The sequence below is a fragment of the Simochromis diagramma genome, unplaced genomic scaffold (assembly GCF_900408965.1).
Source record: "Simochromis diagramma unplaced genomic scaffold, fSimDia1.1 OVJJ01000421.1, whole genome shotgun sequence".
In the NCBI taxonomy this organism is placed as follows: Eukaryota; Metazoa; Chordata; class Actinopteri; order Cichliformes; family Cichlidae; genus Simochromis; species Simochromis diagramma.
In genome coordinates this window covers 7963869-7979023 of record NW_024387250.1, presented here as the reverse complement: position 1 = coordinate 7979023, position 15155 = coordinate 7963869, and the positions used below count along the sequence as shown (strand labels likewise).

Here is a 15155-nt window from a genome sequence, read left to right as displayed (position 1 = left end):
TTTTGCTCTCTTTCACACAAAGTTGGCTTGTACTTACCACAGTTTTTCTTTTTCTGAGACATCTGCAAGTTTTTTTTTCTTACACTTCATCCTCCTACCGTGGCTTCAACAATGCGTAAAGAAAACAAGACTTGCAGCTCAGGGTTTAATGATTAGTTGGCTACTGCTTTATCCACAGAAAATGACTTTCTCCCTGTGACACAACTGCTTGTTTCATTTATATGAGCTAAAATCAAATGACCCCTGGGTTTGGGAGATTTTTTTGAGATCAAGCAAGTAATTTCAGAATGTCACCTTAGACTAAGATATTGTCATGGCCTCTTTTCACTATTTTCTGATTAAAACATTTTTGAATAATATGACAAAGTAATCAGTAAACGTAATAAATCTGCTAAATTGGTGATGCTGAGGATAACTTTTTAGCATTATCTATCACAGAGACGTTACAAGCAAAACAAAAGCTAACTAAGCAGGAACTGCTTATCCACATCTGAACTAAGCAGATAGGTCAGGCATTATGATCACTGGATTATTACTGTGAACTCGACAAAGTCAGAACAAGCACAGAAACACACGTGTAAACTTGTGGAAGTGTCACTCACACACACACTCGTACCTAGAGAAAAAAGAGACCAGTTTTTTCCATTTTTAAAGAAGGTGTTCTGTATTGAAACAGTTGGACTTTGCTTGAGGTTTTCATTACAGTCGAAAGTTGAGGTTTTTAGCCAGTGTTCTCTGTGATTGAAATTCTCAGTCAGCCATCAATCTGCATTATAGACTGGTTTCCCCTTGTCTGGTGGGGGCTAACTGAAACAGATTGAGACAGCTCTTGCTCACTGCATCACTAATGGCTGGCAATGAAAGACGTCTCTGTGCAGTTGACCCGTATGTGGAACAGGATCACGTCGCAGCTCAGAGCGATGGGGAGAACGCAGCTCAATATAGGGAGTCTCTTCGGCATCACTCACCAGTCAACAGCATCCTCATCCTATTGACTAAATGTTGCCCAGAAATAGAATCTAATCACAGAGTTTGGACAGGCTCTAGTTCTCCTAATGGTCCACCATTAGCTGACTGGAACAAAGCCCAAAGTATAGAGAAATATATATAAATATATATTTTTGCTGTATGCACTGCATGGCAATAATGGGATCGTTATTATTGCCGTGACACCTGCGCACTCTTCTGTACTTATACTCAACAGCAGAGATCAGAGATGTAGCAAGACTGATTACTCACTCACCTCTGCTTTGAATTCTTCTCATTATTTCCTGTTATTCAAGCCTCCATTAACCCCAAGAAAGGGCCACAGAAAACAGCAGGTAAAATTTGGGGCATATGCATTTTCTCCATTCAGCTGTATTGAATGGATAATACAGGAGCAAAGCCTAAGTGAAACTATTTCCAGCCCATTTTGCAGGCAGGCCACAGCCGGGACTTTACCTGCATGACATAATTGACAGTGAACACAGGCAATCTTGTTAATTGATTACTCAGACCTGCTAATGGAAAATGCAAAGCCTCATTGTATCTTCCATAAAGCTCCTGTCAGTAACATTTCCTCACAAAGACTGCCAGTGGCAGACCCACTAATGTTTCCAGACTTCCCCCCCCAGGGACCCCATACATCACCTTTCAGGCTGTTTTGATTCTGTGCAGAATTACCAAGACATAAGATGATTATTAAATCAAATGTTTTATAATGACATACTATCTGTCACACTGTTGATCAGAAGTAAACTTAAGTTACACCCAGCCCCTATGCTTGTTTTTATTATTTTGTTGTTCCTTCCTTCCTTCCTTCTTCTTCTTTTTTTTTTGTTTTAATCCAGGTTGAGATGATGATGCGGGGTATCGGCCCCGCTCCCCTCTTGTGCAGGATTCAGCCTCCAGCTCCTCCTCTGATGCATCGTTTGCATCAGTACTTGGGAGCACTTGTCCGCGCGCTGCTGCACCTCCTCACAGTACATTCAACCACTTTACCAGGTGATGACAGACACTCGCTCAAGACTAAAAAAATGATATGTTTTTAAGTAGGAATCAACGTAGAATGGAGACGCGCCTCGGTCACTGCCTTTTTATCATTTTCTCTGAGTGGATTTGGATCTTTACCCTAACTTCCATCCTGGGCGGAACAAAAGCGGAGGTAAGGTGCATTCCGTCTTGCCAGCTGCCGCTCATTTCCGCAGCCTTTCCCCGGGAACTCTCGGCGCTGGATTTGACAAATTTTGGAGAGGCAACAGCTGAAGAGTTTCTTAGATTTACCGAGGGGTCGGTCACCCCCCGAAACGAAAGGCACTACGATGCAGAACTGACCGCGAGCGAAGAAAGTTCGTCCAAAGTACAGCCACGGTTTGGGGGAAATATCTCAAGTTCTCTGCATAAAGGCGCCCCAAGCAGTAACCAGAAACTTTCCCAATCTGAAGTGTCTTCAAGCGTGTCCTCCCCCTTTCTCAGCAATGTAACCGAGAATAACACAGACGATGGGGGAAATAAAATTGGTGATGTGACGGAAAACGAGGACAGGAATGTGACCAGTTGGAGACGTAGTGCGAGGAGCACAGAGACTTGGTCCGGATTCAGACCCGAGGGCGGGGAGGATGCCTCGGTTTCGGACCAGGAGGAGTTTCACCTCACAAGTTCGACATTTGCGCTCACCGAGGACACGGCTCATAACCAGGCGATGGTGCACTGGTCCGGACAAAACAGTAGCGTAAGTAGTTAATGTGCTCCAGATTTACGCACGGACCTCTTTTTGACGCAGTGTGGTCATCATTCATCCACAGGTCTTACGTGGCAGTAAGACTCATTCAGATGAGTCTGAAAAACGCGATGAAAGATTAAAACTGAGAGCTTGCAGAATTTAAAGGAATCAGTCTCTGCCTTTCAACCTCTCCCTTGCTCTCCCTCTCTCTTTTTCTGTCTGTCTCGCGCACGCGCACATACACGGGCACGCACACCCTATTCATGCTGTTGTTTATTGATCGGCTGACTTGGCAGATATGGTAAAGAAAAAGAAAATAATGTTCTGCACGCATAGTTTAAGGGGATTATGCCCCATTTGCTCTTTTGTGCGTGTTTCTCCCATTTAGTCACTCACAGAAGCTCATTTTGCTTTTCCCCGTTTTGGTCAGTCACTCATTTGTAAGTTCTCTGCATACATATTATTTGCAAGATTAAATCAATAAAACTATAATTCTCCTACCACCCATTATATAAGAATGGCTCAGATAAAGTATAGGACGAAAGTTATAATAGCGTAATAATTAAGAATCAATATAATTACAATCATGCAAAGAACCTAAACCTGGAGTCCTTTAGACTAAAAGACAAATTAAGGATAAATGAAGCATGAAATAACATCATAATACAATGACATGCTAAAATAAGGACTTGGAGACAAATGGATTTACAGGTTGAAAGATAACAGAATGCTCAGTGGGGGTTATTCCCTGATATCCAGAGGGACATACTTTCTACAGTTTGGACAGATCCAATTTTCTTGGGTCTGATTGTGGTTCTGAACTTCAAACAACCTACATGGAGGATGTGAGTAAATGTAAAGACACTTAAAACAACAGGGAGCCTTGAGGATGGAAGCTGGTGAAACACCGTCGTGCTTTATAGACAAACAAGTTATTTAATATCTGTAAAATATATATGGAGCTATACCGAGTTCAGCTAAAACCAGAATCACTCAGTGTTCTCTTCTTCTTGTTCTGGTCAATATCACAAGCACCCGGATTTGAATGATTTATAATTGACAAATCAAATTCTCAGCAAGACCACTGAAATACACAGTAGGCTTGTCTAGTCTACTGAGAATTAAGCACAAACTGGGTTTTTGATATGGCAATATTACTCAGCTGAGAGAATTCCAATTTTATGGTGTAATATAATGCTATGATCAAAGTCCAACACACTCTCACTAATGTCTTTTGCTTAGGCTTGAACTGTGGAAGCAGAGAGCTAAGATTTTTGGACAGTACATCTCTTGTGGCCCTGAGGCAAAGCAGAAGTATTTTTACCTTGCTTGTCTTTCATGAGTCTCACAAAGTTATTACTCATCAGACTTATTGTATCATTTGGCTGCACAGGTGTGCATAATTCTGTGTCATCAGCATAGCTGTGGAAAGTTCCTATTTGAATACATTACCTCAGTATTGCTCTGCTTTGACTTTAGGGCAGTTACACCTATTGGCTTTTTTGCTCATAGTTCTGATAAGGATCCTCTCTCCTCTGTACATAAACACTAGTTAGGATGCCAGAGTCAACTGGTGGTTAGCCGAGTTTAGCAGTAAGCCTGGAAACAGGGGAAAGTGTTTCCCCAGCTTATCCAAAAAGTAACTGGTATAATACATCTTGTCTACAACAACAGCAGAATTTTTTTGCTTTGTGGGGTGACTAGAGTGATTTCTGAACAGTTTCCTCCCAGTTTGTATTCATTATGCTAAGCTATAAGCCTCACAGCACACAGTTTTCTACCTCTTGCCAGAAAAGTAAATAAGCTTATCATCCATAATGTAGTATAGTTACAGAATAAGATGGGGAGTATCTTGGGTTACCAAAGATCCAAAAGTCACACAGTAATAAAAAGTGATTAAAGTGCTTTTTTGTGTATTTTTGTCTGCTTTTAATTAATAGTATTAGTTATACTCCAAAACCTATTATTGTATTAAGTCATTTTCAGCAGGATTTGGCACTATCGTCTTCACAGTTGCATGGCGAACTTTCTGCTTCAACAAATTTCCCCCTTATGCAGAATCTCATCTCGCCTACTCACAGTCTAATGTGTTTGTGTGTGTGTGTGTGTGTTACTTGCCACACCCTCTCCCCTTCTTTCTCTCTTTCTCCATGTGTGTAAGTGGAGGCCAGGTGGTCAGTAAGAAAACGTGTACATTTTCCAGCTGGTCTACTTTTTAAAATAAATCTATTTAAAGCAGTAATCTATTTCAAAATGAAGCCTTGTCCTAATTAAACATCTTTGCTTAATCTATTAACACTTACAGTTTAGTCATAAGGGCTTTAATCAGATTCCCTGGAAACAAGAAGACATTTAGTATCACACATCACAGGCCTAAGCAGCCTTGTCTTACAGGCTGAATAACACATTTTGTATTATTGACTGTCATACAAAGAAAGAAGAACTGTTTAGGGACCCATGTAACTCAGTTTGTATGGGAACCTGCTTTGAGAATTTACACAGTTATCACATTATATTTGTCGTCCATGACATTATATTTTTAGTAGTGCTCAAAAATGTAGATATTTGTTTGTTGTGCTTGCTTGAAAACTCTGAAATATAATAACTGATGAAGCATTACATCTAAAGAAATTCAGTCAGTTTGTACGGTTTGTTGCACACATTGTCCGAGCTTGATGTCGACATGCCTTGATATCTAGTTTTTCTGTCCAGCTCAGGCAGATGCTTTGCTACTTATTTGCTGAAGCCTAGTTGATGGATGGTGCCATTCATTTATCATTTGTCCAATTATCACGGTTCACAAACGAAGCTGCAACATCATTTCAGCTTTTCAATCAACACAAAAAAACAGGCAAAATCAAAAGTAGTGCTCAGTCCACGCTGCTAATTCATGTGGTTGTTGTCTGTCACATTTAGCATTTCAATACCAAGGCTGCCTTCATTAGAGTTGAACAATTTAACTGTAGTGGTTAATTAGCAAGCTTCAAGGACTCTATTAAGAAGAAACTGCAATAAATTGAGATATATTTGAATGTTTGCTTCACGCTGAATTGTAGTGTAGCATTAAATAACTTTCAATGGTTTACCTGCATTAGATTATTTCAATAAACTCTTCAGCACTGGGTTTTTGAGTGGAGCCAAGGGCACAACGTGTTTTGCAGGAGGAATTATAACAGCTTAAATATCCACAGGTGGATAGTGTTTGATAAACCATATTTGCGTTAGACTTTGTCGCTCTTTATTTGAACAAACGAGGTGTGTGTATCTCCAACAGGCTGCTTCTTATAGTCTGCTTGCATCTTTTTCAGTGCACTGGGTCTCTTCCAACACGTCCTCCGGATAAACGATTGTGATCAATCTGTTGTTTCAGCCCTCATAGCACAAGTCATCACCATTCCTGGCTTGAGACAGGGACGCTGGAGTAAGACTGTTATCTAATTTTCAGAATTTGCTTTAAAATAGAGCCTTTTAAAACATTAAACACATATTTCAAAGTTTCATTTTGTAGGTTATAAGGGTGCCTAAAGGTAGCGACTCTCTCATTTAACAGCTGTTTTCCAGGGGAGGACTGTCTCTTCTCCTCTGTTCAGTAAAATAGAAAAAGCATCTTAGCTGAGAGCTTAGACTGAATTTTGGAATCTACAATATGGATGGAAAAATTGTGGGTAAGGCTTACAGCAAATATTTCAGGTCACTGGCTTATAGAACATGTATAAACTGGACAAAACGTATACATCCACAGAGCACAGGTAAACCAGCGATATATAAGGTAAATCAATGAAAACTAGCAGTTTTAGTCACACTATATAAAATACTTTTTTTAAAAACATGCTTGCTGTAATTTATAATGGATCTTTTCATGGCAGCCATGTGGAAAATCAGACTGGAATTTTGGTGAGCAGTGTTGGTAAAAGTGCAAGACAGGTGACCAGAAGTTAATCAGGTAAATAATCGGGCATCGTGAGTCCCCATCAACTAAACATTTAACTTCAAATGATGTGGAAAAATCACAAAAACAGTGCGACAGAGGCAGCACTGCAAATTACTTCTGCAGAATATTGCAGGATTGGGCTGTGTGGGTCGCACACAATTTATCTGAACAAACAATGTGTTAGTTTAATGTTGAACGTTGTAATTTTAGAGGGTATGATGTTCAGGTTGCGTGTTGTCCTTGTGTTCGAATGGCTTCATTCAGGTGCTCTAGTTTCCTCCCACAGTCCAAAGACTAGCAAGGTGAATGGGAAAGTCTAAATTGCCTGCAGGTGTGAAAGTGCTTGTCATTCTGTTTCCCCTGTGAGGCTGTCAAACCTGTCCCAGGTCTTACCCAGGTTACGCTGGGATACGATCCAGCATCACATGACCTTGAAAACATCTGTTCCGTTTTATTTTCACTTTATCCAGCTGTTACACAGAAGAAGAAGAATGCAGGATGCACATTGTGTTATTTGTTTTGTGAAGGAAAAAGTTAAAAGCAGAAAATTATTGATAGTGTTGTTAGTAGAAAACACATTTTCCCCCCACCCTTCCATATTTTCAAGGTCAGGATAGGGAAGAGTGCTACGACGTCCAGGAAAATTCTCAAACATTTTTGTCCAAAAGAATGCTTAAATTACTAGTAGATAGATAGAGAGGCTCCTAATAAATCTCCCAGTCCTTGAGCTTTTTAGGGGTTAAGACATTTAACGTGGTTCATAACTATTTTATCATGGTCAAGCTTGAAGCCTTCTGTGCATGTAGTGTTGAATTTCTCTGTGCTTCTCTGCTTTGAGCAACCTCGAGGAGAAGCTTCGCAGTTCATGACAATCCATATTTTCAGCTTTCCCATTTTTGTAGAGGGCGTCCTCCTCTTCATAGATCACGTTCTTGATAGCTTGGTGCGCAGCTTCTCCTCATCTGCCTCATTGAGTTTTTGGTGAATTGTCTCATCCGCTACTGCGAAACTGGAGGCTGGCCAGGTATGCAGTCAGTCACCAGTTTCATCCGAGTTTTTAGTCGTTTCTATGACTCACTGACTGAATCACAGATAAAATTTTGTCATTCTCCAGTTCCACTTTATGACTGTCTTCTGTGCCCTTGAAAGTCAATATGGGTAAGCATCACTACAGTATCTTTTTAACTGTAATGTTGCTGAGCTGAGTCTTTGTGTTTGTTAGGTTTGGGCTATAAGAATGATGAGATGAGCAAGCCATTTGTGTATTCACAGTCAATACAAACATCTGTCCTATAATTCACTTTTATATGTATATAAATCTCTGCTGTTACATGAAAAGCGTGAGTCTACTGCACCCCAACTACATAAACCTGAAAACGGAAGATAAGATTTAGGGTTACAGATATATTTAAGTTTGCCAGCACCTGTTTTTTTGAGGATAAATTCTCAGTTAAAGATGAGGTTATGTGGTTTCAGTCATACTACCAGTGTGAATAAAATGATGTGATTTCCCAAGATAATTAAGGAATCAAAAGCAAAATGTTGATGTTAGAGCACTATGGAGGTATGTAAATTAATACATCAAAATTAAGGCTGGAAACTTCATGCTAATAAAACAAACAAATAAATCTTGAGGGTGCTGAAAAACGTGAAAGTCATATCTCTTTCCTTTCTAACTTCCAGGCCTCTTCTTCTCTGTTTCCCCATATATACCATCATCCTGGAGCCACAGTGAGAATACTGTGTTTGCCCAAAGTGCGATATTTTCAGTACAAAGCTGGCCTCACTTAAAGAAAATGCTAATGTATCAGCACCAGGAATATGCAGGATAAAATTGGATGAAATAAGCAGTATATGGTGAAAAAAAACTGTTGTGTGGACCTGAAAAAACAGTCAAAAATAAGTGAGACATGCAAAGTGTTGGAAGGAAAGTAAATAATCATATTTACCAAGATGTTGCATTTTTGGTTTGATGTAAAGGACAGGAAAGGCACAGCAAACATACAATATGCCATGTTTTTAAGAAAATGAGCACACGGGTCAGAAAAAATTCAGAGGTCTTTGGACCTTATCCAAAATTAGCTCATCATTAATAAATGTAATAAAGCAAAAATAATGCTGTCATTCTTTCTTTCTTTAAATCTATACTCATATAAGTCAATGCTAAATTAAATCTTAATGAATAAACAGTGACATGAAAGGGATTTATGACTTCACATCTCCCTGTTGATCAGTTTGACACAATTTCCTGTCCCACTTCTATCAAATGCCATATTGAAGTAATTACAAGAGAAAGTGCAGCTTTCTCTGCAGCAAACTCTAATCTTGATCATATTGTTGCTGTTCTGCCATTTTTATTTGTGCTGGGTTCAAAAACTAGTCCGGTCATTAACACCTTTCCACTATTTTATCTCACCTATGTAAATTCTGTCTCTTCAGCAAAACATCACAAACAGCAAACAGCCTGTTGACATGCTCAGACATCCTCAGACAGCCCACTGACCGACGCAGCCAGAACGGACCTCCACCAGCTCTGCTCACTCCTGGCTGGGATGTGGAGCCCGAGGGGCTTGGTGTAACATTTCGGGAAGGGAAACATCACACACATAAATAAATTCATGAAATACATAATGATAGGAATCGAAACACCATGACTTAGCATAAGACAACCGAAGACAACAAATTCATTTTTCCTGACAATTTATGGCTGTAGTACTGCCTGTACTGCATGGATAAACAGAGAGACTGATTTTTTAAAGCTCAGCACTGCACAGAAACTACTGGCAGGATGAGTTCAGCTCTGCCGAGCCACCAAGCCTTCCTGTGGTGAGGTTCTCTTACGCCTTGAAATCCTGCTGAGTGTGTTTTTTTTATTGGCAAGCTGCGTTCCCCTCCTGGGTTTCCTTTCTTCTGCACCGAGTGTGGTCTAACAGAGCAGAAATTCCAAATTCAAATCAGGTAACGATCTTATTCTAGACAAGGATAAAGTTAATTTGCCGGGAACAATGCATAATGAGATCTCACCTCTTTCTTTGTTATTTTTTTTCCTTTTTTTTGTCACAGAGACATCTTTTTGTTTGCACTTCTTTTTGTTTGCTTAAATACAACTTATGCTGTGCAGGTCCATGCTATTGTTATGTGTGCTCTGGCTGTTTCCACTGTGACTCAGTGTTGTTTCATGAGCAGCTGCTAAAGCTTCAGAATAATTGGAGTACCAGTTGGTAAGCAAAGAGTTGGCCTATTCATTTGCACAGATATCTTCACAATTAATGTTAAAATTACTGCTACACTGTTGAAGTGCTATTTGAGTTGTCGGCTGCTTGGTGTGCCTCAGCGCCTCAGTGCTCCAGCTCAAACACTCTGCCAGTTGGTTGCTGCTGTCAATATTCTTTTGTCGACCATTGCTCAGTTTGCACCTCATTTTGTGGTTCAGAACACTTTCATTTTACAGTGGCCACCTGCATTACTTGTTCATATACCATCTGGCTGCTTCAAGAAAAGCCTTATAATCAAAACCATAACTTTGATTTGCTCACTCGAGCTCTCCGTTTTGGATTTACAGTGATGCATTTTGGCAAACAGAAGGATCAGCTGTTTTACTTTATTTACGTCAGAGGAAACATATTGAAGAGTCCAGGGAGCTTTTAGGTTTGTCAACACACTGTCAATTTTTTACCTTTTCACTCAGCACTTCCAAATTTCAAAGTGAGTGCTGAAGATTTAAAGGGAGTTTTGAAAAAAGAAAAAGACAAATCCTCCTCGCACAGCGGGCGTAACTTTTTGGCTGAGTTGGAAACCTACCCACTTGCTGTCTAATCTTGCTTGCATTGATCAGACCCCCTCCTCGTGCACACTGACTCACAAGCTTAGCATGCTGCTGCAACCCAGCTGCTGGACTAGCCTGGGCGTTCATTTATGGTGAAGAAGCAAATGATGCGAGAGCGTAAGCTGAAAGAGTAAGGAAGCCGTTTCAGATGACTTGCCAACCGAGCTTCTACTTCGACACAGTTCCGTTGTCTCGGCAAGAGAAGTCCAATAAAGTCACATACTTGCTGCTCTGCTCAAAAGCCGAAGCTGTAATGTGAAGCTGCACTTAAAATGCTGATTATTTGATGTTTTCTGTCTGCCAGAGGAACAGAGTACTGCCATCAGGTACATCATAGATGAACTTTATTTCTGCAAGAATGAAAGTAAAATGTGCATCCTTGTTAAAGCAGCGGTCAGAAAGCCTTTAAATTTAAATTTAAAATTTAAATTTAAATTCCCAAGCAGCACATTTACTCCGATTAACACCTTCTTGTATTTATACATCATTCTCATCAGGACACGGATAGTTTATGTTGTGCAAAGTGCTGTTGAGCAGTTACTTCATAATTTATGATTGCAGTGACCTGCAATCCACGGGAAAGCCAACAGCCTTGACTTCAAACAACCTAGCTCCAGCGCAACATCTGCTCTACGAGGAAATGTTGCCTTTGTTAATGAAATGATATAAATTGATGTGGCAGACAAAAGGCTCTGTACATTGTGTGTCTCACTCAGGTGGTATTGAAGTGTATGACGGCATGCCCTCCTGGAGGCTTTTGTTGCCGCGCAGTGTGTCGTAGGGCAATAAACACCCTAATAAAATTAGACAATGCTTTCTTTTTTGAAGGTGTTAAATGATGCTGTTTAATGTGGTAATTTCATAAAGTGAAGTTTCATAATTTCTGCTGTGCTTCCTCTGGGAGCTTTGAATTTGCTTGCTAAGCTTTGTTTTTTTTTTCCATTCCTTAAACAGCGTGCACTCTAACATTGTTATCACCTCTGTGGTGTGGATATCTAGGTGTTCTCACATTTCTTCTCCCAATTAGTTTGCCTTATTTGTGAAAATCAGTGCCACCAGTTGTCACACCTTTAAGCGTCATCATTACACAAAATCTTGATGCCCTATGACAACATGCAGTAATTAAATTTGCTTAAATTGTGTATTTGTGTTAACGGCGGATCGTATGTTTACTTGTGATGCAGATGTGTTACATTTGAGCATGCAGCAGGGAAAAAGGCTTCGACAGTGACCACTTTTTGATGTGTAATATTTGTCTTTATTATTAATATTCCAGTGAGTAACTCCTGTAACAACTGCTTTTATGGAATCATCCATCTGTTTAATTGCTGTGGCGAAATGTGATGACAGTTTTATTGATGAGGCGTCTTAATTCCAACAGCTGATAAGGCCTGATCAGCGGGTTGGTTAGAGTAGGAATGAATTGCAGTGTGCACTCTGTTGCTCATTTCATTTGTCTCAAGTGTTCATCCTTCAGTAACCGAATCCCCACACTGCTTTCTACCACCACACCGCCCCTACCCCTCCGCATACAACGCCTTCATTTCCCACCAGTAATCTCTTCACCCTAAGCTCTTTAAGTCACCATTAAGCCTCCATTCATTCTTATATAATGATCAAATTCATCCCAGGCCATTTACCTTCAAGGTTTAAGATTTACAAAGGATTAAGAGTTGAAAAATCAATTTGCTTGCACTTGGATGTCAAGTAATCCACTTTGGAAACATGCTGGAGTTACTGCAGCCTATGTGCCACACCTTAGCTGCAGGAGTAGGTTGAGGTTGATTTGCAGTGTAAACATGCGTGGTTTGTCTGGTGGTACACGATCTCGATAAGCACTCTGCAAAAGGTTTTGATTATTATTATTAAATCTGTTATTTAGACACTGACCTTACACATCACGCGTGATTCATTCACAAATAAAGAAAAGCAAATGCAAGGTTAGTTCAAGATAAATAAATATAACCTTTTAAAATGTTTCTATTAAATCAGAGAATGTAGTTTCCTAGCTTTTTGCAGCTCTTTCCATTTATTGACAGCAAAGTATTTAAATTCAGTTTTTCCAGTGCAGTGTGTGAACAAGAGGTCCAGCTAATGTTAAAATTATTAGCAGTCCTGGGATTGGACATCGTAATTACAGTGTTTAAATTTAATTAAAGAGCATATGCAAGCAAGGAGTTTTTACAGTAGGGCCTTGTAAATAAAATCATAGAATGATGCTATCTTTTCTAAGCTTGTTCATGTAAAATATATAAAAAACAATCCCCACTGTGATACACACAATCAAGAGGACTTAAGGTAGATGAAGAAGCTTGCATGTAAACAATATCCCCATAGTCAAGCGCAGACAGATTGCTTAATGATTTTACGACTGCTGAATGAGAAGCAAGATTTGTTTATCTGCAAAAATCCAATTTTTGATTTTGGCTGTCTTGGTCCACGTGGGCCTAAAAACTGATTCCAGCATCCAGCCACTGTTGTAAAAGTATTTATAACAACAGCTTCAGTTTTATGACCATGAATGGTTTGAATATTGACTATAGTGCTGATACTTCTTTATCTCCTCCAAGGAGGTTATGTGGTCTATCTGTTACTCAAAAAATAATTCAATTCAATTCAGTTTTATTTGTACCAACAACAGTCACCTCAAGGCCACTGATGTCGTGCTTATATACAGTTGTATATGTTTGTATATGGTTGTTGTTGTTTTTAAAAGCTGGTAAAAACCAAAATGAACCATTCCACCTACCAACCTGCATAAGTCATAAACCTAAATACAGTCCAGTAACATTATCTATATGGTTATTGTAAAGCTGAAGCTGGTTTACTATTCAGCTATTCACCATTTTCATTTTATTGTTTGTTAGGTTTATTTATGATCAATTTGCTGTTACTTAATAATAGTTATTATAATGTGAGGGCTTGAGTACATCAAGATCTGCTGCGTTCAGGATCTAGCATGTCAAGTTTATTTTTCTTTCATTTATCCATCTGTTAATCTATAGGTGCATTTCTATTATATCCATGGGAAAAATTATTCTTCACCATTTGTTTCTTATTCACCCCCTCTCCCCTTTAAAACAAGGGAAAGGACTGAACCAAAGCCAGAGTACCTTTGTTCAAACTGAAAGGTAAAAATGTGCTAAAACAGATTCTTTTACCATTTTCAGAGGATAAATTACCATGTGGTGTATTCATTAAAAGAAGAGCCTTCATCTGGTGGTTTGAAAAAGCAATTTAATAGCTTCTGTGACATGTTAAGCACCTTTCTGACACAGACATGCCAACAAAGTGAATATTGTATCACTTTATTGACGTGTTAACTGCAGCCATCAAGTTTCACCTTACTTTCAGCATCACTCAGAATACAGGACTCTTTTTCAGCCAGCAGGAAGGTAGATACACATGACATTTTGCTGTAATCCTGGAGTCTTTCCAAGGAAATGCATAAAGTTAATTGCCATACAGAAGAGGGGGTGGGAGTGTAATTTGTCCTAATTTTCAGACTGCTGCAGGTTGTTTTATTGTGTATGACAGTGTCCATGAGGCTATGACTTTTGGAAGGCATAAAGGCCATTTTATTGGAAGACCATAAATCTCTGCAAGCCAGTCTGGACACAAAGTTATAACAAGCTGTGGGGATTATCTTAGAACTACCTCCCATAAAGAGAATTTTTATACATTCAGCACAAGGTAAGAGCAGAGTCAGAGTTTTCTGTCTCAGCCTATGCATAGGGGGAATACAGTCTGGAAAGAAAGTAAAACCGTGAATTTACAATTTACTGCATTAACGGTGTGGTGTTAGGTAGAGGCAGTGGGCTATTGGTAATATTCATAATATATCAGATAATGAGTTTTTCTCTTAGGAGAAACATGAGCAGAATGAACTAAATTTGCTGTTTAGAGGTTATATACAGTAATTGCAAATATGATATCTCTGAGAGGATCTTCCATTCAGCTCAGAGTAATTGTGATAAAATATTAACCTATCTGTAGACAGCTAATCAAAGCAAATGATCACTGATTTCAACCCCAGTCATATAATGTCCAAAGTAAACTGCAATCGCATAATAACACAATAATAACAATAACAATATGTACTTGAAAAAAAGTCCAGAATTTGTTGAAAACATAACTACTGTACATGAATTTTGTAGTTTTTTAAAAATATGTACACCACAGTGGATTTTAATTAAAACAATTGATATGTAACCAAAATGCAGATTTTTAGCTTGATTTATTTATTTATTTTTTGTTAACGAATCGCAGCCATTTGAATACTTAGTCTTCCATTTGCACAGACTCAAGTAACAGGGACTGGATGACTGCCTGTCTAATGCTATGTTTCCTCCTCTGAGATGCTCTGCCAGGCCTATACTGCAGCCACCTTCAGTTAATGCTTGTTTGTGGCTCTGTCTGTTTTGTACATAATAACTGAAAGCATTCTCTACTGGGTTGAGATCAGGTGACTGACTCGGCTATTGAAAAATGGCCTTGAGAAACTCTTGGGTTGCTTTGTAGTATGCTACAAGTCATTATCTGTTTGCACCGTGAAGCACTACCTGATCAGTTTTGCACTATTTTTCACGATTCATCTTGGTGCTTCTATCAGCAGTCACATCAACAAACACGAGCAGTCCAGTTTCATATGCCCATGCCATAACATTACCATGATCCACCAAATAATGTGGTAT

At 39.2% G+C, this 15155-nt stretch overlaps 1 protein-coding gene across 1 annotated transcript in view; it reads left to right on the top strand.

Annotated features, from left to right (window-relative positions):
- Nucleotides 1–916: 916 nt before the first annotated feature.
- LOC120714903 (VPS10 domain-containing receptor SorCS1-like) overlaps nucleotides 917–15155 on the top strand; it is a 48538-nt gene continuing 34299 nt past the window's right edge. The window contains exon 1 of the mRNA XM_040001499.1: nucleotides 917–2713. Within this exon, the coding sequence (XP_039857433.1) occupies nucleotides 2024–2713 (690 nt within the window). The 5' untranslated portion in view covers nucleotides 917–2023. The remainder of the gene's footprint in view (nucleotides 2714–15155) is intronic.